At 38.9% G+C, this 26,359-nt stretch overlaps 1 protein-coding gene across 16 annotated transcripts in view; it reads left to right on the top strand.

The window, feature by feature from the left end:
• Positions 1–15,830, top strand: part of MEF2C (myocyte enhancer factor 2C) — a 363,817-nt gene extending 347,987 nt beyond the window's left edge. For 12 of the 16 annotated variants that reach the window (XM_073624480.1, XM_073624478.1, XM_073624487.1 and 9 more), the window contains 2 exons: positions 5,221–5,353; positions 11,197–15,830. In XM_073624480.1, coding sequence (XP_073480581.1) covers positions 5,221–5,353; positions 11,197–11,518 — 455 coding nt within the window. In that variant the 3' untranslated portion in view covers positions 11,519–15,830. The remainder of the gene's footprint in view (positions 1–5,220; positions 5,354–11,196) is intronic. The other 4 variants (XM_073624490.1, XM_073624482.1, XM_073624489.1 and 1 more) reach the window with 1 other exon arrangement.
• Positions 15,831–26,359: the final 10,529 nt, after the last annotated feature.

The raw sequence follows: 26,359 nt of genomic DNA, 5'->3' as shown, positions 1-26,359 counted from the left end.
CAGCAGTAGCTTTTACAGCTGCTGTATTTATGCAGCAACTTCCCCCCTGTTATTTTTACAGTTCAGAATTGCCCACAAATGTGAGGGGAGAGCAGCAGCAGTGCAGAAGGATAGGCTGTACTACATACAGTGCACACAGAATCTGGTGCAGTTTTGCATAGTAACCAATCAGCTTCTAGATTTGAAAACTTAATTGAACAAGCTGAAATTAGAAGCTGATTGGTTACTATGCACAGCTGCACCAGATTCTGTGTTCAGCAGTTTTAGTAAATCTCCCGCCTAGTGTCCATAACTTGTTTCGGTTTACTGATGTTTTTAAAGGTGGCATACCTAAACAGTCCAGTCGGGGTAAAGTATTAATAGCTAAGTCGGCTGTGTAACTAATGTCACATTTACATATTTACATAGTAGGTGAGGTTAAAAAAAGACACAAGTCCATCAAGTCCAACCTATGTGTGTGATTAAAACTTATTACTACTCCCTCACAATTCTGCCTGAGCAAACAGGTAGTTGAATAAATATTCTTTTTAAATGAATGGTACATTCCTCTGATACCTGAGAACCAAGCTGCAAGCTATGATCAAGCCCCTATTGGATGAAATATTATAGACAGTTCTAGGCAGGGTTGTAGTGTGCTATGTTTGGATTTAAGAAAGTTGGATTTGATCTACTGTCATCAGGTGTTATTTTCTGCTTTCCTATTGAGTTCATAGAGCGTAGTTGGGCTCCCTTTGGTCAAGACTGTAGTTCCAGAGACAGGGGTTTTTCATACTTGGAATGGTGATATCTTTCTACATGTCTATTGCCAGGCAGGGGACATCAGTCATAGGATTTGTATCACTTACAGTCAGGGGATTTATGTGTAGCATTGGACATATTTTACTAAGCAGGATTTGTTCTAGGTTGCGATTTCACCTGAATAATCGACATCCATTAACTACGTAATTACAGTATATATATATATATATATATATATATATATATACACACATATATATATACATATATATATATATATATATATATATATATATATATATATATATATATATATACATATATATATATATATACATGTATGTATATATACATATATACACACATATATATATACATATATATACATATATATACATATATATATATATATATATACATATATATATATATATATATATATATATATATATATATATATATATACACATATATACATGTATGTATATATACATATATACATATATACACACATATATATATACATATATATACATATATATATATACATATATATATATATATATATACATATATATATATATACACATATATACATGTATGTATATATACATATATAGACACATATATATACATATATATATATATATATATATATATATACATATATATATATATATATATATACATATATATATATATATATATATATATATATATATATATATATATATATATATATATATATATACATATATATACGTATAACGGTCTCTGCATATGCTGTGCTAGCAATCTAGTCCTTCACATGGACCATAATTCAGAAAAATGAAAGAGGATTGCTGCACAAGAAAAATTTATTTGAAAAGAAAAAGTGACATCAAATACCAGGTACGAATGGTAACGTTTCAGGCTAAGATGGATAACACCCTTCTTCACAACCTCATACCTCTGAGGTATGAGGTTGTGAAGAAGGGCGTTATCCATCTTAGCCCAAAACGTTACTGTTCGTACCTGGTATTTGATGTCATTTTTTCTTTTCAAAATAATTTTTCTTGTGCAGCAATCCTCTCTCATTTATATATATATACTGTATGTATATATAGTGGAGCTTCTGCTATGAAGAAGCCTTTCCATATGTGTATGTCAAATCTTCTTTAGACATAAAGAGTGCTCCCTGTCCTTTGTAATGACCTTAAAGTGAATAACTCTGTCCCAAGTTCACTATATGGACCACTTATGTATGTATACATAGTGAATATATCCCCACCTTAATTACCTTTTGTCTGTTAACCCCTTGGCGCCGATGTAACACAAATATGCAGCCTCACTGTACTTTTTCCATGGGGCCGCATATTTTTGTTTCTCCCTTTGTGCTTGGAGCACAGAGACTGGGTCTCACCGAGAGCCCCAGGCCATATTATAATGATAAGGACCCAGAACATCCGATTTCCGGTCACCTTAACACTATGATAGCCTCTGAGCGGCTATCACAGCGATCAGTCACTGTGAAGCCCACCCAGTGTTTTCTGTCTCTGTGAATGGATGACAAAGATACATGGTATCATTCTCTGTCCCTACAGAGAAAGAAAAAAAGTGTGTGTAGAAAAAACAAAATATTATTAACAATAAAAAAAAAAAAATACCTAGATCAAGGTTTGATCTAGGTCAATGGCAGGGTTAGTGTTTGGGTCAAGGTCAGGGTCAAGATATCCATTACCATTTATCACCAAAAGAAAGCCCAATTTGTCCAGAAAAAAACCCAAGGTATAATCTATCTGGATACAGAAAGTAGTTGTGAGGATATGTACAATTTTACTAACACATGTGAAAGTTGCAAAATTGGCTTAGACATTAAGATTTTGTTTTACCCTTGGACTGCTTTCACACTGAAAACGCCGACTGTTAGCGCTAAAGCACCACTCACTTTAGCGGCGCTTTAATGCTGTTTAAGCGGCGCAAACAGGGAGCTTTTAACCCCCAAAAAAGGGTTAAAACTCCTGTTTTGCGGTGCTTTCAAATCGCTTTTCAGGCACGGGCAGGGTGTTTTAGAAGCGCTAAATACAGCCTTTCAACCCTCCCCAAAGGTGCCTTTTGCAGGACTTTTTGGCACAGCCCCAGTGTGAAAAGACACACTGGAATGAATGGGAAGCAGTTATCAGGCGCTTAGCAGAGGCTATTTCCAGCGTTAAATCACCTGAAAACTGCCCCAGTGTGAAAGGGGTCTTAGGTGTGAAGGGGTTAAGAATTAGGAATATGCACATGATAAACAGCATGTCCCTTTGCAGTTGCCGTATTTTTCTTTCAGTTGCTGTTCCTCATTAGCTATTTGATATTAAAGAGTTAAAATATGTACTAAAGTAGAATCTGCCATTCAGTTGGGCTTCTTCTAACAAGTTCAGTTTTATCCAGATGGCTCAACTTAAATGTAAGACAGCCCCTTCCCCTTCTGGATCTGCTGTCTTTATCTTTGCATTATTGATCTTTATACAGTAGAACTAATCCTGTTAGTTTAGATTTTAGTCATGAAACAAATTATACAGTATTACCTTTATTTTGTGGCACTAAAATACATCTCAGTGAAAGGGGGGGGGGGGGGAGTTGAATATTTTTTTCTATTGCTTTGTAAAATAACAAAAATAATTATCTGCACAAAATAATAAATGGACTTTTCATTAGCAAGGCAAATTCATGCAGAAGTGTTCAAACTCACTGAAAATCATTTTCTTCCAATAGGAAGCATAATTGCTTTTTAAATATTTTATTTTTATTGGAAGTAAATAAAAAGGAATCAGCAGGGAGGTTTTCCCAGTGTCCTTCATCTGTCAGATTGTCAGGTGGCTATGGTGAAATTGCTTGATATGTGCAACAGTTTAATTCCATCAGGGGGTTGATTTTGTCTGACCATGAAAATAAATGTGCATATTGACGACTGCCAGTATGTTTAAAGCTGAACTGAAGACAAAAAAATAAAGCCCCACTCTTCTTTTATTGGGGAAGTGCTAAGAACCTGGTCTGGTTTTATTGTGCTCTGTGTCCACCATGATGAAATGTCCCCTTTTTTCCTGTTATAACAGGGAGTGAGTGGAAATCTTTCCAGTGGGGACACAGACTTCAACAAAACATATTTTTTTCAGTAAAATGATACATAGTTAGAACTTCTGTCTGGTTATTATCACTGTCTTTGACTTCCTGCCCCTCTGGGGACTGTTTTCTTTGTTTCTTGTCCTAAGGTGAAATTTTCCCAATGGGGTCAAGGACAGCAATAAGAATTTGACAGAAGTGTTTACTTTAACCAAGTCTATCAACAACAAAAAAATAAAGTTTTGGGTGGAGAGGTATACACCCTCTGTCAGGTTTTGATTTCTGTTCCCCCATTTGGCCAGTGTTGGGTTTTAACTAGGTCACATTAGGCTCAATTCGCAAAGCTAACACACCAGGACAAGGAGTCTTATTTTTTAAAACCATATTGGACTTATTGGTTCTTTTCAGGCCAAAAAGTCCAGGGTGGTTAAAAAATGTTCACACGAAAGTCTAAAAATGGATGAATGCTACTCAATCCATAAATGCACTTTGCATATGAAGAAGTTCCCAAAGACTCCAGATGAATCCTTGCTTACATTAGTCCTAGAATACCTCGCCTACCTCCCATCCCCTTCCCATATCCCTTTCTTACCTCAAAGGGGTCTACACTCCCCAGTACTGGCCCTTTGTTTTCATATTTTAGGGAATGAAAAATGAAGAGGAAACAACTATTGGTTCTAAATACTCAATTTTGACAGTTATTTAAATAAACAAGTTCTAGACGAGATGACCTACATCATGCAGAATTCATTTGTATCCCCAGTGTTACAATTTATTGTTATTATGAAATGCAAACATTTCTTGTTTTCTGACTTATATATTATTAGGAGGCAGGAAGGGATAAATGACTGGGAGCTGGTTGGATATGCCCCCACCTGTCCACAGTTAGTTCCCACGTTGGGTTGATGGATGGACTGGAGGCATATCCGGCATACTCAGCAGATCCGACACAAGGCTCCTTATCCCCAGTGCTTTATCCTTTTCATTGCCCAGCTCTACTTGTTCTCTAAAGTCTACAAGGCTTAAGTTTAAATATGTACATTTGTTACCATCATCACATATATTAGACATGGAATATACTCCATATGTATGTTTGAATGTTTGTAAAACCCTTTACCCTGTAAAACCTCAATAAAAATATTGAAAAAAAAATTGTCACACATCTGAAAACAAATCACAATATCCCGGTATTAAAGCTTTGCGGATTGAGCCAATTGTCAGAATTTGAACCTAAGAAGAACAGTATGCAGATCTTTGTATGCTGTTGTATTTTGAAGCCGAGTTCAATCTTTATAAGTTCTAAAACCCCATTGACCACATGGACATGCTTGAGAATATGTATCCATTTTGCTGAAACACTAACCTGTGCACTTCTTTGTTTGTTCATTTCTGTTGTAGAATATTCCCTAAGCAGTGCAGACCTGTCATCTCTCTCTGGGTTTAATAGCAGCGCCCTTCACCTTGGCTCAGTTACTGGCTGGCAACAACACCATCTGCATAACATGCCTCCATCCGCTCTCAGCCATTTGGGGTAAGCTATGTCCCTAGGTACAATGTGATATAACATTAGACTGTTTATAATGTCAGATGGTAACATGACAACAGTACTAGCATATGGGTCCTGCAGATTGCATATTTCCATTATATTTCCTTTTGTTTTTGGACCCAGAAAAGCATATTTTTCATGAATGACTTTGTTTAGAGCCTACTATACATAAGTATAGTGCCATTCCTGTTAAGAACCACCCTTGGTTTGTCTTTGCATTTTGACACACTTTACAAGTGCTATAAATATTATATTAGGGTTTAAAAAAACATAATTTTCCAAGTTTGTGACATTTACCAATTTACAGTACATTTTTAGAGGTAAGACTATTCCCTTGTGCACGTAAAAGACCAGTAAACCTAAAATGATACTTTATGTGAAAGAGCTACTAATACCATTCAAACATTATAGGTAAGATTACTTATACTTGCGAGGAAAGTGATATATTTCATATTTGTCACCTTGGTGTGCATCCTGTTGAACAATGTTAGCTGTCATTTAAAGTGATTGTAAACGCTCACCCTGTAAAACAACCCATTCAGTTTAAAATTGAAAAGAAACATAAAACATTTTTGTATAGGTATAAAAAAAACATTATAAATACTATTATTTTCCCTTTTTTATACGTGATCACATACCTTCTGTTCTCAGTTGCATAAGAGCTGGGGAAGGAAAAGTAGCAGCACACTGAGCTTCCCAGGGAATGGCTGTGAATGGGGACATGTCAGGACAAGTCTGATCATTGGAGGAGAGCACACTGAGTTCCCAGTATAGCTAGAGAACTGATCATGTGCTCTCTTGTTTAGTATGGTCCATTTTTAATAGGAAAGCAGATAGACTGGCAGGAACACCAGAAATTTCACATAAAGGAAGCAATACAAAGAGAACAGGATACTTTCTCTTACAGGAATATAAAGTGTTGGGGTAACAAAAGCATTAAAGCACACCTGTGCCAAGATTATGGACATTGAACGTAATTACATATGCCTTACAAACAATAGAAAAAGATTTAAAGCAGGCTCTCCCTTACCTCAGTAGCTGATTATACTGTGAAAGTGTGAAGTAATTCATTCTCAAAGATCCTCAAAGACCACAGAAAAAAAAATCTGAAGTTGGGTTTCACTTGGTTTCTAACCATGCAGAGACACCTGCTGTGTGTTTACATTACAAGACTGCCGAGAGTCTGCAGCAATAGAAAGTAATAGGAAAGAGCTAAGATTTTTGTGCCTCTGTTGTGAAATTTCTCCACAATGCCCATAGCTCCTAACTGTCCCTGATTTGGAACAAAGTCCCTCTGTCCCTCTTTCCTCCTCATTTGCCCCTCATTTTGGCCTGATCTATAAAATTGTGCATAAAATGCACTATTTAACTATCAAAAAATGTTTCACAGTGCTAAACCTTTCATCCAGTTTCTAAATTGCTGGATTTGTAAATGTCAAAAGCCAGTATAAAGCAATAGTAGTGGTAAACAAAAAAAAGCACATGTGGGTTCAACTAATCATTTCTTTTTTATAATTCTCCTTTAAGTGGGTGTGGCAGTGGGTGTGTCTTATGCCTACATACTTTTGCTAATAGATGTCTCTCCTTCCCATCTCAAACAGTTGGGAGGTATGACAATGCCTATACTTACAGAAATTAATGAAGGCTTATTTTAAAATTATTTTTCTACTTGTTCAGAATATGTTAATACTTTAGTGTGCACAATTTTGGCACAGGTTAATTTTTAGCACAAATGAGACAAAAAACTGAAACTTTTATATACCCATCTATGAAGGTTGTTTCTTTGTTTACTTTTTCTTTTCTTTTCCCGGCCCTTACGCATGTGTAGAAGTACTAGTCAATTATGACAACCTTCATATTCTTCCCATGATAAACAGCCTGATAACAGGAACACTTACACTTTTTCAGATTTAAAAATAGTTTGCACTCAGCTATATAAAAATGTTAAAGTGTTCCGTATAATACAAATTTCAATATCTGCTATAGGACAGAATTATTACATATGTATGTGTATGTAATATTTTGTAAAGCACAAGGGTACTTGTGCTTTAGTGGCCAGATAAGTTTAGGCTTAAGTAAGAGGTCCTACTACTGGTAACAAGGACAAACACATGTAATCTACATACACCTTAATGAGAGTGAGCATGTCAAATCAGCTTAGCGTAGAGCAACATTTATTCTGGAAGAAGAGCACACAAGCAGAGCTCTAAAGTGGTTCACAATTGCATGGTAGACAAAGACAATAAGCATTTAATGACATATGGTTTTCAATGCACTGTGCTCTTTGTAATCCTTCTGGCCAGCATTTTGATATCTTCCGGTAATTATCTTACCATGGGTACTTAGGGTCTTGATAATTTAAAGTTATTGTCACAAAACGCCAGTATCCAGAACATATATTTTTCAAAGTGCTTGTTTGTTGCAGCTAATTAGAGACAGGTCCAATGTAAAGGCATTTTGTTTTAGCTGTAATTCTGATGTATGACTATATAGGGAAAATAAACATTTGCACTTGATGTTATTGTTGTAGTCTTTTCAACTCTAACTTAAAGAACCACTAACCATAAAAGCAAAAAATTCATCAGTATATGTAGAAATTAAAACTGTGAGAAGCTTTTATTACCCGCTTTCTATTAGATAATATAGGTCCCCTGATAATGCAGGTAAAGAACATGTGCACCTAAGCTGGCCTTTGAAAGATCCCATCATTAGATTATCATTCTTTAGAATAGTAGCAGAAAAGACATGCATAGCAGCTGAGAATACAGGTTTATGTCTTGAGCAAATACCCCTGTGATTGACTCATTTCTAGGAAGAAACAACAATTAAATGGGCCATTGAAACCTGGCCAGACAATTTATATTCCCAGAATCAATAAGACTTGGCTTTTTGAGTGCAGAAGTTACTCACCCTTATGAGCATTTTAAAGGAACTAAATCTATAAATCACACACACTCTTTATATGCACAATGCAGGGAACTAGGCAAGGGTGGAACATTTTAGGTAACTTTTAGTTGTTGTTTTCACCTTACCATACTTGCATGGGATGATGACATAAACTAATAGGGTGTACACAACCTACACAGTGTATCTCTCGTCTAAAGTGAGGGTCATTTCCAACTTAGTCAGTTGTCTCCAGAACAAGTGTCCCCATTTGAAGATTTCCTATTGACTCTTGTTCTGGGGACAACTCTAAAATGTTGGATTTCTTACTCTTTTTCGTGGTGACAATGGATATCAGGACAATTAGAGGGGTAAATCTGCCCAATGAACTTCAATTACTTAGCTTACATTCAACATTATTTTACCTAAACATTTACACGAATTTAAATGTGCATCTAAGACTTTAATAAGGGTGAAGATTGTTAGTGTGTACAATATAGTTTAATGTGCACATTGCAGAATCTGCCAGCAGGGGGCACTTTTAGACAAATTATTGCAGTAAGCAAGATTATCTTGTATTAGCCTAAACTGCTGTTCAATCAGTGAAATCAGGCAGCATAGCTAATATTAACTGCTACAACTTTAGGAATACCGGTATTCATTATGAATGCTTAAGGTTATTATGTATTTGTGTATGTAATTAAAGAATAACTCAAAGAACTCCAATAGGCTCTCTCATTGCATTTAAACTGACAGAAAGATCATATACAATATATATATATATATGCACAAAAAGGAGAAGAAGGAGTTGCAGCATCCCAACCTATGAAAGATTTCATCCTCACGCACCATTATACTTAATCTCAAAAGGGGATTCTTAGATTCTTAGAGTTTGTTTACCATTATTCGCTATCTTCCTGTGCAATCCTGGGTCTTCACACACTGGCTTGTGTTCTTTATTTATTCTGTATGAAGTCTTTCCTCAAATATAAGAAGTTTTTAACTGCACATTTGTTAATGGTAATTGTAGCTCTTTCATGCAAATTTTATTTTAGGTTATCTAAGAAATCAAACAAATAGCTCTGTGCTTACCAGTTACATTCCATATGCTTCCTATCCCCAAATGTAATTAAAGGTAAAAACTTGACATGACATTTTAAGCAGCTGACCAAACGTAGCTTAAAACTAGAGAAATGGCTGGCATGCCTGCTGTGTGCTTGTCACTTCCTAAACTTTTTTTTATACCCAAGGACAGTTACTAATCAGTGCGAAATCCGCTAATAAAGCTATTTTATTACTTGTTAGTTCTGTTCAATAAAGTGGAATTTTTGAAGTGATATCAGTGGCAATTTTTTTACTAATTGGTTGTTAAGGGTTGCTGTATGTAGCCTTATTGAATAAAGCAGTATGCATAGGATATAAATAATTTTAAAGTACTTAAAGTGGAAATCCAGAAAAAAATATTGTATTTGACATAGTGGGGTGATGATTTGGAACTTCTGTCTGTCCCTATTGGGAAGTTTTCCCATTACTTCTTGAACTTATGACCACTGTCACTGGAACAGACTAGGAAAAGGAGACCTCCTCAATAGAGACACTTCAATAAAAACCTGAAAGATTCTGTCTGGTGACTACTCCTACAGACCTCAGTTAAAGCTGTATTCAGGGGCATAACTAAAAATCACAGGGCAAATATTTTATTGGCCCCCCTAACAGGAAAAAAAAACGCCAATTTTAGAGCACCCCAATTGCCATGGCAGGTGACAAAGGACTGAAAAGGATACATTGGTCATAGTGCAGTAATTACTGATTTTTTTGGGGGGGAGAACATGGTCTAAATGAGAAAGTGGGTAGCCCTATAAGGGCCAAGCATGTGTCTTTGACTGCAGGTCAGCATTTGGTCCTTCTGTATGGGACCCAGGCAGCAGTGAAGTCAGATATTGGCAGTAGAGGGGGGATTGGTAAAGCAGGAGGCTGATCCCCTGGATGTCTTTTCCTGCAGCAGCTAAAAGCTGCCTTATCCTTCTCCCCCTCCCTTTGGCTTTCAGTTGCTGTAATTGCCTGCCCCCCACCCCTTACCAATCCCCTTCCCTGTCCAGGATTTGAATCCCCCTGCTGCCCGCCAATAATAATTTTAGTGTTTTTTTAATGAAAATATAATTTTAATATTTTTTTTGTGGGGGGGGGGCTGTCAGATAGGCTGTTTGGGGCCTGTGATATCTAACAGCAGCCCTGGTGATGCCCCCTACTAAGTCCTCACTGTTTTAGTATAACTGTTCCGAAGACATATCATGTTCCACAGCAAACAGCAGTATGAAAAGTGAAGTAAGATATAGCAATCCTTTCAGTTCATCTTACATTCTTTTTAACTCCTGGGAAAACCAGGATCTGATTGGTTACTGAGAGATACTGCAGTTGATTGTGCTCAAATTTCCCTGGTCCCCTCCCCCTTTATAAGTCACCTACTGTTAGCAGGTGTCAAAGTTACTTGTAAAAAGCTAGATTTACACTTACCTTACACCCCATCTTCCCCATTGCTGAGAAGGACATTACTGCCTTTCTGGGAAGTTTTCTGGGTAATGCAGAGTGAAATCTTGCAAAAAGTCACTCCAGTCTATTGCAAGATGGATCTTCTCGCAAGATTTTGGCTGCACAATATTCCTCAGTATCTACTTGGCAGAAATCAGGGTGAGATAAGTACAAACTCTAACCTTTTTTTTTTGGTACATTTTACTTCTACTAATAGGTGATTAGTGAAGAGAGGGGGGACCTGGAGAGCAGTGTAACCAAGGAACAGTTTAAATAAGCTCCATTGGTGTAAATCTATGAAAAAGAAATGACAAATGTTTGGTCTTGCTGCTTAAAGTGTCTGTTTTGTGAGTTAGTGAGTTTAGAGGCGTTTTAAGCCTCCTCATTCTGTAACTGCGTTTCCTTTCCTCCTACAGAGCTTGCACTAGCACTCACTTATCTCAGAGTACAAATCTCTCCCTGCCTTCTGCTCAAAGCCTCCACATCAAGTCAGAACCTGTTTCTCCTCCTAGAGACCGTACCACAACACCTTCGGGATATCCTCAACACACGCGCCACGAGGCTGGGAGGTCCCCTGTTGACAGCCTGAGCAGCTGTAGCAGTTCATACGATGGAAGTGACCGAGAAGACCACCGAAACGACTTTCACTCCCCCATTGGACTCACCAGACCATCGCCGGACGAAAGAGAAAGCCCCTCAGTCAAGCGCATGCGGCTCTCTGAAGGATGGGCAACATGATACTATCATTATATATTAGTTTTTTTTTTTTTTTTTGCAGTGTGTGTGCTATACCTTAATGGGAATGGGGCAGGGTGGGTGGGTCGATATACTTTATATGTGCCGTGTGTGGGGAAATAAAAAAAAAATAAAGTCAGGTACTCTGTTTTGTAAAAGTACTTTTAAATGCCTCAGTGATTCAGTCTAGGGGTAAAGTGAAAAGTGAACTGCTGAAAGAACAAGCTTAGCACTTAAGCTATCAACAGAAAACTTGTACAAAATAGGTTTTGAAGCTAACTTCTTTTTTTCACTGTTGTGCTCCCTTTGCAAAATGTATGTTACAATAGATAGTGTTATGTTGCAGGTTCAACGTTATTTACATGTAAATAGACAAAAAAAAAGGAAACTTTTGCCAGAACTGGCAAATTTTTTCTAGAAGAGAAAGCAGCTGTCATGCAACATATGGTCAAATGTACAGAAGTTTTGGACAAACCCAGCAGCGGGTGGCTATGGAGAAATGTTGATCGGCTGGGCCACCTAACCGATGTAAACTTTGAAAACACACAGAAATACATTAAAATAAAAAAATTAAAAATGGCACTTATCTGAACAAAAGTAGGGTCATACTTCTCAGTGTTTTTGGCAGTTTACATATTTTAGTTGTTCTTTTCTGGGTATACATCACTTAATATATAAAAGATATAAATTATGTACATTACATTTTTGCTTATTTTCATATAAAAAGTTAAATGAAGTTTGCAAACATTTGTGGCTTTTTGTAGGTAATTTAAGCCAAAATGTGTTTTTTTCCTTGATAGCTTGGCTAATATTTTAAAGTCCTTGAATAATAAAATAAGTACAAGTTTTTTTTTTTGTATAAAATAAAATATAAAAAAATATTGCCCCGGTCCATGAAGAACTCCATGCTTTTGCTAATTGAAATAACTGTTTTCTCTTTGTAAAAGTCTTTTTTTTAATGTGTATTTTTAATTATATGAGCTATTATTCAGACTCTTTAAGAACAATCTGTGAAAATTAACAAGCTTGTGTACAGCATTCTAATATAAAATAAACATTGAGCTAGCAGGGTTTTATCGTTCATAGTGGGGAGGGAACAATTCATTCTTGTGCTGCTGCAAACTGTATGTGGGTAGCTGTTTTGTTAAACTGCATTCATTTTGAGATCAAGGTTAGTGATATCCCAAGGATAACCATCAAGGTTAAGTTGTTTTTTTACTTAACCCTACACTTGTATTTACTTGGGTGAGCTGACATCCATTGTACATAAATACATGAAGGGCATTTATTTTGTATGACATTGGTTGGAATGTATCAGTTAAAGGAACCAAGAGTATGCTGACCATATATAGAGAGAAAAGTATGAACAATTTAAATAATTTTGATAGTCAGATAATCTATGCCTCAAGAGAGATTATGATAACCAATAATCTAGGGGCACTGCCATTCGCAGAAAAGCAAATGCAACAGGTTCTAATTATATAAATATCTAACACTAGTTACCACCATTTTTGGGTTACAACAGCATGGGATCTCAATAGTGAGATTCTATAGCACTGTGCCCCCTAGTATTGCTTTTCTTATTAGAATTGAGAGCACAATGTATTTTTTTGTGGCTGGTGAGGCTTCCAATAACTTCCACTCAGCATGGGGAGGAGAGGGAGATCATAAAAAGTGTCCTAACTCACTGGAATAAAATTATCGTCCTCTGGGTCCCTGATGGAGGGTAGGGGTCACAGAAGCTCAGTTCCACTTTTGCATATGCAAAAGGCTGCACCCCTTCCCCCCAAATTTGCATCATACTCTGTTGTGATGCAATGATAAGGCTTATAGGGATCACTACAATGCTTTTACAATATACTATGTAGTGACTAGAGGATGTGATTGTTAAGTAAAAAAAAAAAATATTCAATGGATAGTTGGATGATTTGCCTGCAAATAACTCAAATTCCTGTGTATGGCCAGCTTTACGAACATTTTACTAACAATAACTATGAAACCATGTTCCATGTGATAAACCTTTTTAACATTTTGATGTGTCCATGATATGCAAATATAACCGAGTTTACGAGTATTGTTAGCAGTAACTTGCCTTTTTGAAGGGTTCTTTCTAGGGAATTGTAAAAAAAAAAAAAAAAAAAAACTACAAGATATATAGCCATATTTGAAGTTTACCTAGCAACTCAGCAACACATACAGCAAACCGTAGTTGAAGAAGTTTGTCATTTTAATGACAGTCCAAAATATCGTTAGTCATGTAACCAGCAGAAAATGTAAGTGCAATTGTAGCAGAGCTTAGTTTAGTACATAAGATTTCACAGGGGCGTCCAGATAAATGAATGATAAAATGGATGACAGTCTGCCCTCAGTTTTTGTAACTGAGAACAAAACTCAAAGAATGAGTAGTATCAAGGCAACCTGTGATGCTCTAGCTGTCATTGAACTGCAAGTCTTAGCACATCCTGCTAGCCAGTGGCGGGCTGGGAAATGTATTTTCGCTGGAGAGCTTAAGTTTTGCCTACCTCTAAGGTGATCCAGTTTAGTTATCGAAAGCACAATTTTGTGATGAAGTCACTTTCTGTAAAATGAAATTTTTTTAACGTACTGAATTGTACCTTGCCAGCTTTTGTGCTGGCAATGCTATTTTATTGTTTTGCTTTTATTGCAATCCCTTTGTATTTAAGGCATTTTTTGGGGCAGAGCCTCAGGTGGTATTAACAGTTACCATTTAGACTTGTGCTATATATAACAATGAAGATAAACCAGGCAACTTTCTTTTATTGAACTGAAAATAAGCGTAGTGGCAATTGAAATTTGATTTTAAGCCCAACATTTACACTTTCACACTTTCAAAGGAAACACCCCAGAGTATACAAGACTTAGAAAATATTGCATAGATCTACAATCATAAATTACCTGTAAACTGTACAATGGAGGTATAAAACACAATCTTCCTCTTAGAAAGAAAAATCCCTTTCAGATAACTGTATGTGTTTTGTTTGCCTTTTATTTCCCTCCTATAACATAAATTTAACAATACTGATGTGTGTTGTTCTTCCCATGTGTTTCTTTCAGGAACTTAAATTATATGTATTATTTCAGTTTTTTTTTTTTTTTTTTTAAATTAATAAGCCACTTGTACATGAATAAAGGCTGTTGCCTAAACGCAGAGTACTTCATTTGTTCCGAGTGTGCCATGTGCTGTGATGTCATCAAATTCACAGTATTTTTTTTTTAATTTACCCAAGATGGTTTTGATAGAAGACTCCATAGAATATTTGTATCTGTGATAGTATTGGACACTGGCTGTGCAGCTGCGGCATTATCAATGGGGGTAATTTACTAGAATTTTTGGGGCCAAATAAGTGGAAAATAGATATATGTATGGTTCAACAATGGATTTTTGGGGATTTTAGCAATTATTGTAAAAGCCTCATACCACTGGCTTTTAAAGATCACATATTAATTTTACCATCGACTTTCATAAAAGTCAATGCCAGGACACTGGTAGTAATAATGTGCACGCACTCACAGCTACTATTTCAGTAAGAAGGACCCTATGGCATGAACTGGTCATTAAGCAAAATGCTGTACTGCTGAACAATCAATCACATACTATATTTTGTTCTCTATACTATTGAATCTGAAATCTGATTGGATGTCAGCAACAACTGGCAATTTGCTACACTTTGCTGCTTAATGAGACACTGTTACCTTGTCCATGCAGGGAAAAGGGACAGTGTGTGTGTGTGCAAAGAACATCCCTCAACCCCCATATACTCACCTATACTACTACTATACTACTTCAGCACTCAAATCAGAAGTGTCACTGACCCAGGGGACCGGTAACATCACACCCTCAGTCATATAGGCCTTGCAAATGGTTTTTAGGTCTGAGCAATGCTGCTGGGACCTGGTCACGTGCTATCCCATACCCAGACGTTTCAGGTATGGGGGAACCAAGTGATATTGTCTCTTTAACTATGACTCAACTGGTAGGTTGGTTTGGTTTCCAAATGAATGACTGACAGAATATAGTTTATGAGGACTTTTTAAGCCCCTGGTCGGCAACATTTTGTGACTTGTAGGATCATTGGAGGCAACTATACATGTGTCCATGTATAGTTGTTAGCCAGCTATACAGTGAAAACTGTAAAATGTTAGACCTATTTACACCACATTTGTCCTTACTTTGCTCCAAAAAAAAACTAGTAAATCACCCCTATTTTAACCAAAGATATTAAGCAATCCAAGACTTCTGGAAGAATGTGATACTGGAATTTAACACTTAATAAAACACCCATTGTCTTTTAAACATTAGAGTTATCCATTCCTGCTTTTACTTTTTACGCATTTGTGCTAGTCAAAATAATATTGTTCTTGCTTGGAGTGCTTCAGTTGGTTTTATGTATAATTTGAATTTTATTTTGTAGTTTATTTCTATTAGTATTTTGAATGGAAAGTTTGTAAAAGAGGGAGAACAAACATTTCTTTCTAACCAATAATAACAGAAGCTCACAGCGGCATAAGCTGGACTTTGTCGCCCCTAGATGGCAGGATGTTATATAAATTAAATACATCTGTATATCTTAAGGGACCTTATTCAGCTGTCTGTAGTGAACATATATGGATAAAAAATTGAAGGCGTTTCTCCTGCTGGTATCAAGGTAAAATTTGTATTTTGCGGATAAATAAGTAAAATGGATGTCTTTCATAGTGAACTTTTGTCTCTAGTACATTTTTTATGGATATCATTATGAATATATTTGCATTAAAATATCTATGGACATATTTATGCATATCATATCTATACACTGCATACATCATAGATTTATGATAAGCGTAAATGCAATCTGTCACAAAAAAGAGCATTTGGACAGTTCATTAATTAGATAAAGTGATATGTTTCTGTTTCAACATGTTACAGTGTTATATAAATTCACCATAGTTGCTGCCATATTGAATATTTATATGCAATCACAGAGCAAGATCAAGCATTTCTGATTCTGCAAGGCTCTGCTATAGGGCTGGAGATTTAAACAAAAGGTACCAGTATTACTGGATTTTGATTTTATTTAAAGCAAATTCAACACAAGTTTGAAAAATGCATTGTTTCAATCTGCATTTCTGCACACTGTTGCTGTCATTTTATACATAACAAATTTGCTTTAAACGCTTATTTGATACAATATAAAGAGCGGTGATGTACATTTCCCTTAACAGCTAATCAGACTTCAGCGTCACACATTGCTCATTGTCTTCTTCAATTAGTACCATTGCAGTTTGGTAATAGATGCACAATCAGCCTCAATAAAAATATAATTTGACCGATATCACAATTGCAATTCATATGTAATAGTTACATAGTTAATCTGGTTGCAATAAGTCAAAAGTCCATTCAATTCAACCAAAATAGAAAAAAATACACATTTAAATAGAAAACCTCCATATATACCACAGGTGTCAAACTGGTGGCCCTCCAGCTGTTGCAAAACTACAAGTCCCATGAGGCGATGCAAGGCTGACAGTTACAAGCATGGCTCACACAGGCAGGGGTATGATGGGACTTTTAGTTCTGCAACAGCTGGAGGGCCATTTCAACACCCCTGATATACACTATCCTATACCCACAGTTGATCCAGAGGAAGGCAAAAAAACAACAATAAAGCATTATCCAATTTGCTCCAGGAAATTCCTCCCTGATCCCCCAACAGGCAATCGGATATTTCCTGGATCAATTTTACTTATAAAATAGTAGTATCCAATTATATTATGTGCATTTAGAAAAAAATTCAGTTGATACGGAAGAGACAGCAGGGAGGTGAAGCGCTCACGTGCTCACATGTGTCTCCTCCTTGCCTGCTGGATGAGTTAGATATCTTGTTTTTTTTTTTGTTCTGCAGCATTTTTGGCACCCAGGGAGCCTCTCCCCGCTTGTTCAGCTGGTGAGGGAGTAACACATATAAAGCAGATTAGTGTTCTGTCTGCACATTGTCAATTGATCCTGTTATTGCCAAGTTCTCGCCAGCAACAGGATCTTAAGTATGACATGGGCCTTAATTGCCATACATGGTTTGAATTTTGGCAGATTCTTGCTGAATCAACCAAAATTCAAGCTTGGGTGCCCCAGTACCAACCAGCTTGGCAAAAGTCAATCATTCAATAGACTTTTTTGGAAGGAGCTAGATGCAAATTGTTGGCCGAGCAGTGACTTCATCCTATCAGCTGCAGCCATTGTTTAGTTATTCTGACAGCCGCGGGGGCTGGCTGTCAATATAAAATAGCGATCAGGGGGGATTCGTCCAGTCAAATGTAGCCACTGTTTCAGTATTCTGACAGCCATTGGTACTCGCTGTCAGAATACAATAGCCAGTGGAGGAGATTCATGCATTAGCACTGTTTAGCATGGATAAAAGAATCTGTTATATTTTTTTCATTCTGCCTGCAAGCTGAATAAAATAAATCTATAATGGTATGGCCAGCTGTAGTCTTTATTTCACATTTGTTATTCTCCAATGACAAATATTAAGCTAATTAGAATGCTTATATTAAGCTTATTTTTCTGCAGACAAATATATAATTATTTTTTTAAATACTTTTTTGAACAATTAGCAAACCTGAATTGTGTACAGCAGTGAACAAAAACACTTCCAACAGCGTCTAACTGTGTAATGTTTTAAAGCAGAACTCTAGCCATACAACTTTCCCCACATTGTTTTAAATATAAATACTTAAAGCAGACACAAGGCCTAAAACATTGCTAGCGGGTAAAGCTTTTTGCCAGAAAAAGCATGCAAAAAAAACTTGTTCTGATTTTGTGTGGAAATGTTTATTTGTGTGCATCTGCCTGCTACGTATACACAGCACAATATACACTCACTGCCAATTCTCTGCATGTATGTAAGATAGTTCTGGAACAATGTAACTCCAGTCAGCTGGTGCAGGACTTACTTCATCATCAGTGGCCACCCAATGGCTGACCAGAGAAGTCGAAGAAGCAACCAAGAAGATTTCAGTGGCTGTCAGTGGCTGTGTGCTGGATGAGGACAAACCTAGAGATAAGTCTGTCATAATGTGCAAGAACATTGTGCATATTTCACATTATGGCAAAAACTGATGCTGCACTCTAAGCTACCATTCCTTTTTAAAGCATAAGTTTAACCTAGAATTACTCTGTAAATTATAAACAGCCACATGTACCTTGATAAATGCATAGCACCATGTTTGACTTCTATCCATGCTTTGGTTATCAAGCAATGACAACTAGTTACGAGTGACATCATGCTAATCATGGTGTCACTCAGCCCCTCTTGTGTTACAAGGTGGAAACAAAAAGTTTCAAGACTAGTCTTGTAAACCGCCAACAGATGGCAACATAAGGCTGCACGCACAGTGACAGGGAGCAATGGTCTTCATAAGTCGTTGTGCCAAAAGACATCATCCTGTGTATATTGGGGGCTGTGCAAGTAGTACTATTCTGACCATGTTCATTACCACATCTGCAATTTCATCATAGACAGCAAGTTAGAACCAAGAGCAAGCGTTAAATTCTGCGTGAAAATGGGCAAATCTGCCATAGAGTCTATGACATGATTTGGCAAGTTTACAGCGATGCTGCAATGAGCCATTTAAGGTGTTTTGAGTGGCACGTGTGATTGTTCTCATGCACAAGTTGCTGAATGGTTTTAAAATTAAGGGGGTTAAGCTCACTGAAGGTCTTCCTGATCTCTCAAAATCTTCTAGTGATGTTCTTCAGCTCTTGAAGCTCGCTTGTCATTCAAAACACCTTGAGTGACTTATTGCAGCATTGCTGTTGTTGTCATCATTGACATCATTGCTGTCCATGATGAAATAGCAGACGTGGTAATGTACGTGGTCAGAATAGCACCAGTTGCACAGCTCCTGATGTACACAGTACAATGTCTTTTGGTACACTGACTTATGAAGGTCAGTGCTCCCTGTGACTGGGTGTGCAGCTTTGTGCTGACATCTGTTGGCGTGTTACAAAACTTGAAACTTTTTGATACCACTGACATCAAGGTACAGAGTTAGCATCTCCCAGTGAGGTTTTGTAATCATGTAATTGCAAGATGTAGATAGCATGGGGGGGAGAGGGGCTGAGCAACATCCCATGTTGCATGGTGTTGCTTGAAAATGGTTGGCATTTTCCAACAAAACATCATCAAAAGTCAAACATTAAGATCCATTATTAAGATCCAGTGTACAGTGTCTGCAACACTGTGAAGAAATCTTAACTTCTACACCTACAGGGTACAATGTCGCAGCTGTGGAGGAACATTTCCCCTCTACATCTCTTCCTTCGAGCTCCCCCTCAACCACTTTCTATCAATGTATGATGTCTGCAGCTGTAGAGGAATATTTCACCTTTGCATCTCCACATTTCTGCCCCCACCTCCTTCCCCACAGTCTGTCAGGGTATATATACAGTATATATTTTTTTTCTTTCCAAAAACACAATTTAATACAGTGCACTATAATTAACATAAAAAGACTTTAATGATGAGTGTCTGCACATTTGCATCCATAGGGAACGGCTTTTCTGTGCTGAGAGTGTGCTCATTGTGCGCTCCCAGCACTGTAACTAAGATGTCACTGGAAGCTCCCAATGTATATTTATGATCACCAGCTTTCGATCAGGTGACCGCTGTAACAGCCAACCACAGTGGTCACATGATCGGAATGCCTGCCTCTGCCTCCCGATATTTGGATTATCTTTAAGCACCAAGGGCCACCAGCGGGAAGGGGTTAAACAAATTGTGTTAAAACAAAGATTTGTGTTGCAAACAATTGCAAATAATGCAGGGCCACACTGTCACACCAAGGTCCCCCCACAAAGTTTGTTTTTCCACTTCTGTTAGCAAGGTGAAAACACGAACAAATAATATCTGCACTTATCACTAAGCAACCCTCCTATAAAACAGCAGCTGTATAAATATCCTTAGAAAGATTAGCGATATTTTTTTTTACACTGCACTCCCCAGAACCCCTAAAGTAAATCTCTCCATAAAATAAAAATCAATAAAAAAGAGCATACACCATATTAGTGTCCATTTATTATATTCCACATTTGTGACAAGTGAACAAGCTTCCACTTTTAATGAAAAAAAAGTGCTTGTGCTTCACAACCTCCAAGATGCATCTTAGTGCTTTAAGATTGGAAAGGTAAAATGTTTATTTTTTAACAAATACTTATCTGCCTTGTGCAAAGGTATTGCACAGAGTGGCACCGATCCTACTATTGTGGGATCCCTGTGGGTGCTCTCCACTTTTCCCCCCTTCCGAATGCCCCGCAAGTTGTTTGCCATGGGGGCTCTCGTGCAGACTCGATCCTGGGCCAAGCTCTGTGTGTCCATTGACACACACAGCGTGGCTCGGCCCCACCCCCTACTCTTTCCACACAGGCTGTGATTGAAAGCCAATGACTCCAGCTGCTGCCTCCATGTCCAGTGGGGAGAGATAGAGAGAGAGAAGAGAGCCACTGCTCTTGGGCACAATACTGCATAGAAATTAAGCTTGGGTAAGTATAAGGGGAAGGGGTGGGGGTGGGAGGGAGCTGAACACGTTAAGGTGAAGAGCTTCCTGCCTTACATCTACTCACCACTAGTGAAAAAAAAAAGATGGTCAGTGTAGACAGAGTAGCAATGCCCTGTATGCAGAGTTCTCCTTCCTCCTTTAATGCTTCCACATAACCCCATCAAAGAAAGAACAGAGAAGTTTATAGCATAAAATGTATCTTTATTAAAACTATCAGAAATAAAACCAATCCAGATGTATTTATAAGAAAAATACACAGCCCAACAAAGGAGACATTCAATTGTTTTGGGGTGTCACACTATTATGCCCCGTACACACGGTCGGATTTTCCGATGGAAAATGTGTGATAGGACCTTGTTGTCGGAAATTTCGACCGTGTGTGGGCTCCATCACACATTTTCCATTGGATTTTCCGACACACAAAGTTTGAGAGCAGGCTATAAAATTTTCCGACAACAAAATCCGTTGTTGGAATTTCCGATCGTGTGTACACAAATCCGACGCACAAAGTGCCACGCATGCTCAGAATAAATAAAGAGATGAAAGCTATTGGCTACTGCCCGGTTTAGAGTCCCGACATACGTGTTTTACGTCACCGCGTTCAGAACGATCGGATTTTCCGACAACTTTGTGTGACCGTGTGTATGCAAGACAAGTTTGAGCCAACATCTGTCGGAAAAAATCCATGGATTTTGTTGTCGGAATGTCCGATCAATGTCCGACCGTGTGTACGGGGCATAACACTTCCTGTTCTTTGTCAGTGTGTGCAACTGTGTCTCATGAGCATGCTGACTTTACAGTACCCAGGCCTGTGTTGGCGCAGAAGGTGAGTTGCTTTAAGTCCCAGCCTGCAAGCAGGAGCCAATCAAAGCAACAAGGGTTGTTGCAAAGTTACACTACTACAGCCTTAACTGTGCAAATAAAAAAGATCTTCTGTTATATTATCACCCCTGGCGCTACAAAAGACCTGTGTAGCACCACCCCTCGAGGAGCTGCTGAATCGTTTTATGATTTCTCTGCACACCTGAAGATGACACACCTCACTCACCCAGCACTTACCGACACATCTTGAGGTATTTCAAATGATTTATTAGGCCAAGCATAGTGTAAAAGAAGAGAAGATTAGCAAGTGTACTTATACAAACCATCAATAAGGCAAACATGTTACTCTGAGAAATGTGGTTAAATACCCGCAGTATTCTGAAAAAACAGTACTTAAAGTGTTTGTAACCCTAAAAATAAAAATAAAAAAATCAGCAGATCCTGTTCCTTTAAAGTAATTGTAAAGGCTTGTTTTTTCCTATAATAATAAAAAACATGTTATACTTACCTGCTCTGTGCAGTGGATTTGCACAGAACAGCCCGGATCCTTCTCTTCTCGGGTCCCTCTTCTGTGCTCCTGGCTCCTCCCTCCTGTTCAGTGCCCCCACAACAATCAGCTTGCTGTGGGGGCACCTGAGCTGAGTCACAGCTCCCTGTGTCCATTCAGACATGGAGCCCCGAACCTGCCACGGTCCCCTCTCTCCCCTGATTGGCTAGCTGTCTTTGATTGACAGCAGCGGGAGCCAATGATGCCACTGCTGTGTCTCAGCCAATCAGGAAGGAGAATCTGGATGGCTGAGACACTCGTGGACATCGCTGGACAGAAAGGGACATCAGGTAAGTATTAGAGGGGCTGAGGGAGGTTGCTGCACACAGAAGACTTTTAATTTTAATGCATAAAATACATTAAGATAAAAAGCCTTCTGCCTTTACAACCGCTTTAACCACTTGCCGACCGGCTCACACCGATATACTTTGGCAGAGTGGCACTGCTGCGTGAATTGGCATACCCATACGTCCTGCTCCTTTAAGAGCCATATCAGGTGCACACGCACGGCAGGGACCCGATGCACATGGCCGGCCACCCACGATTGCGGGCACAAGAGCCAGAATGGGGATTTCTGTGTGTAAACACACAAATTCCTGTTCAGACAGGGGAAGAAAGACAGATCGTCTGTTCCTACTAAGTAGGAACATCGATCTGGCTCCTCCTCTAGTCAGTCCCATCCCCCCACAGTTAGGCTACTTTTACACTGAGGCATTTTTCAGGCGCTAAAGGGCTAAAAATAGTGCCTGTAAAACGCCTGAAAAACGCCTCCCCTGCCTCTCCAGTGTGAAAGCCTGTGTGCTTTCACACTGGAGCGGTGCGTTTGCAGGATGGGAAAAAAGCCCTGCAATCAGCATCTTTGGGGCTTTGCGGGAGCGGTGAATACACCGCTCCTAAAATGCCCCTGCCATTGAAATCAATGGCCAGTGCTGCCGAAGCTCCCACAAAGCACCTCGGCAGTGGCACTTTTAACCCTTAACTACTAGAGGCCGAAAAGTGGTGCTAAAAATGCCCCCCCGCCCCAGTGTGAAAGTGCTTATAGAAACCCCCTAGTGTTAACCCCTTCCCTGCCAGTGACATTTACGCAGTAATCAGTGCATTTTTATAGCACTGATCGCTGTATAAATGTCAATGGTCCCAAAAAAGTGTCAAAAGTGTCCAATCTGTCCGCCACAATGTCGCAGTCCCACTAAAAATCGCAGATCACCGCCATTACTAGTAAAAAATAAATAAATAATAAAAATGCCCTAAAAATGCTATAAATCTATCCCCTATTTTGTAGATGTAATAACTTTTGTGCAAACCAATCAATATATGCTTATTGTGTAGAAGAATACATATCAGCCTAAACTGATGAAGAAATGTGTTTTTATAAAAAAAATTTGGGGGATAATTATTGTAGCAAAAAGTAAAATTCTAAATTGTCGGTCTTTTTTTGTTTATAGCGCAAAAAATAAAAATTGCAGAGATGAGCAAATACCACCAAAAGAAAGCTCTATTTGTGGGAAAAAAAGATGTCAATTCTATCTTGGTACAACGTCGCACGACTGCGCAATTGTCAGTTAAAGTGACGCAGTGCCGTATCGCAAAAAATGGCCTGGTCAGGAAAGGGGTAAATCCTTCTGGGGCTGAAGTGGTTAAAGCATGTTATACAGCACAGTGCTTGTGCTGTGTAATTTGGCCCCCTGTATCACCTGAAATACCTGGCTAATCCTGCCTGGTTTTGCCCTCCCCCCTGTAAACTGACCATGTTTTATCATGGCTTCTAAGCCCTGACACCGTGGTCAGTTTACATGCCTCTGTCATCCACAGATATCCTCTGCTCTCCTCTGTCCTTCTCCCTCCTTCCCTTCCTGCCTGCTGCTATAATGTCTGAGTGCCCTTTCTACAATCCCCTCTATTACATTAACTGATATGCCCCAGTGTATGTGGTTTTGTAAAAATAAGCTATTCTATACTGTATTTCTGAGCGCCGGCGCTCACGTGACCGGCCGCCTCTCTTCTCCTCTCCTCTCCTCCTCCCAGCTGATGTCAGCGGGGGTTTCTCGGCCCTTTCCATGGTAGCTATCAGACTGGGAGAGGAGGGAGGTGGCAAGTCATTTGAGCATCGAACAGAGCTCAGAAATACAGTATAGAATGGCTTATTTTTACGAAACCACATACACTGGGGCATGTAATAGAGGGGATTGTATAAATGACACTCCATGGCTTACAGACACTTTAACAGAACTGAACTGCATTTACCTAGCAACAGTATAAAAAGACAATCCTAATCTGCTATAACAGTCCCCATTTTGTCACATTGGCCAGTGAAAAAAGCATTGCCTGGCAAAGTTGGGGCCCTTGAGTAAAGTACAACAGTTCCCAGAAGGCAACAGGTTAACTGATGTGCCCAAGTGTATGTGGTTTTGTAAAAATAAGCTATTCTATACTGTATTTCAGAGCGTCGGCGCTCACGTGACCGGCCGCCTCTCTCCTCCACTCCTCTCCTCCTCCCAGCTGACGTAAGTTGGGGCCCTTATGGAAAGTACAACCATTCCCAGAAGGCAACAGATTAACTTTTGCAATGTTAGTCTCTTACCAGACTCAATCAGGGATAGGAGTTGCTGTGATGTCTTTCTTTCAAGCCGCTTAGACAGTCCCTCTTTTCCTTCCTTACAATCAGTGGGAGTGCTCTCTAGTACAATCTGATTACACCAAGCATCCAAATCACACCTTACACTACTCAAAGAACAGTTTGTTTGCTTCTCTGAGGTCTCACCCAATTATGGTCAGCTATAGCAGGGTTCAATTTCTGACACCCCAGCTAGCTTTAAAGTCCATTCTGCCACTGGGTGGCATTTTCAAGTTCAAGTTTACTACTCCAGCTTCCTGGCACTTGCACCCTTCTGCTGCCCTAGCAGTCCCTGTCTCCATCACCAGGGGTTCTTGGATGGTAATTATGTAAGAGGCCAACTGTTGTCATTTCAAGCTCTACAGAAAGGTATGTGACAGTCATACACCTCCTGCATCCACAGGGTTGTCTGTGCATCCTTCCCCTGGACCCTAATAGAGCCACATCAAACACCTGATACAGCACTCTTCCCCTCAGTAACAGCCTTTTTAAGTACTCATTACACAGTTTCCCCTGCTGTTAAGATAACTCCATTTCATTTTGCATTTACACCCTCTTACTTCCAGGACCCCCAATCCCCTAACTATACTCAACACATCAATGCTCCCCCTGCATCCTAAGGGGCCATCTTAAATACCTGACATAGCACTCCTACCCAAAGTGTCACCCCTTGTTGCAGTCATAATACAGCTTCCCCTGGTACTGAGATAACCCCATTTCAGCATGTGTTTACACACTCTCATTTCCAGAACCACAAAGTCTGTTTGTTAATGCACCAATGCACCTCCTGCATCCTAAGGAGGCCACCTCAAACATCTGATACAGCACTCCCCCCCTCAGTACCAACTTCTTGTTGTGTTAAAAGGGAAAGAAGATTCATCCTGGGATTGGGGGATGATGGATTTGGAGGGGAAAGGGATTTGTACTAGAAGGGGTATTTAGGGATAGAGGGGAGGAAATGTGCTGGGATGGGAAGAAGATGTAAGATGGAAGAGAGGATTGGAATGGAGAAGATTTGTAGATTTGTGCTAGATGGGAGAGAGAATTTGTGGAGGGGAGGTTTGGGAGAAGGGTATTTGTGCTGGGAAAGAGGATTGGGAGGGTCTTTGCTGCACTCAGAGGCGGCTCACTAATTAGGCAAATTAGGCGGTCACCTTAGCCTCGCACTCCCAGGGGCCTCGCAGCCGCCTAATTTGCCTGATGTGTATGTGGAAGGGAATGTCCCCCTGTCAGTGCCCCCACTGAGTGAGCTGTATGGATGAGCGAGGGTCTATATAGGTGCTATATCCTTAGCTCCATGCCCACC

Source organism: Aquarana catesbeiana, linkage group LG01, assembly GCF_042186555.1.
Source record: "Aquarana catesbeiana isolate 2022-GZ linkage group LG01, ASM4218655v1, whole genome shotgun sequence".
Taxonomy (NCBI): domain Eukaryota; kingdom Metazoa; phylum Chordata; class Amphibia; order Anura; family Ranidae; genus Aquarana; species Aquarana catesbeiana.
This window is presented reverse-complemented; position numbering and strand designations above follow the sequence as displayed.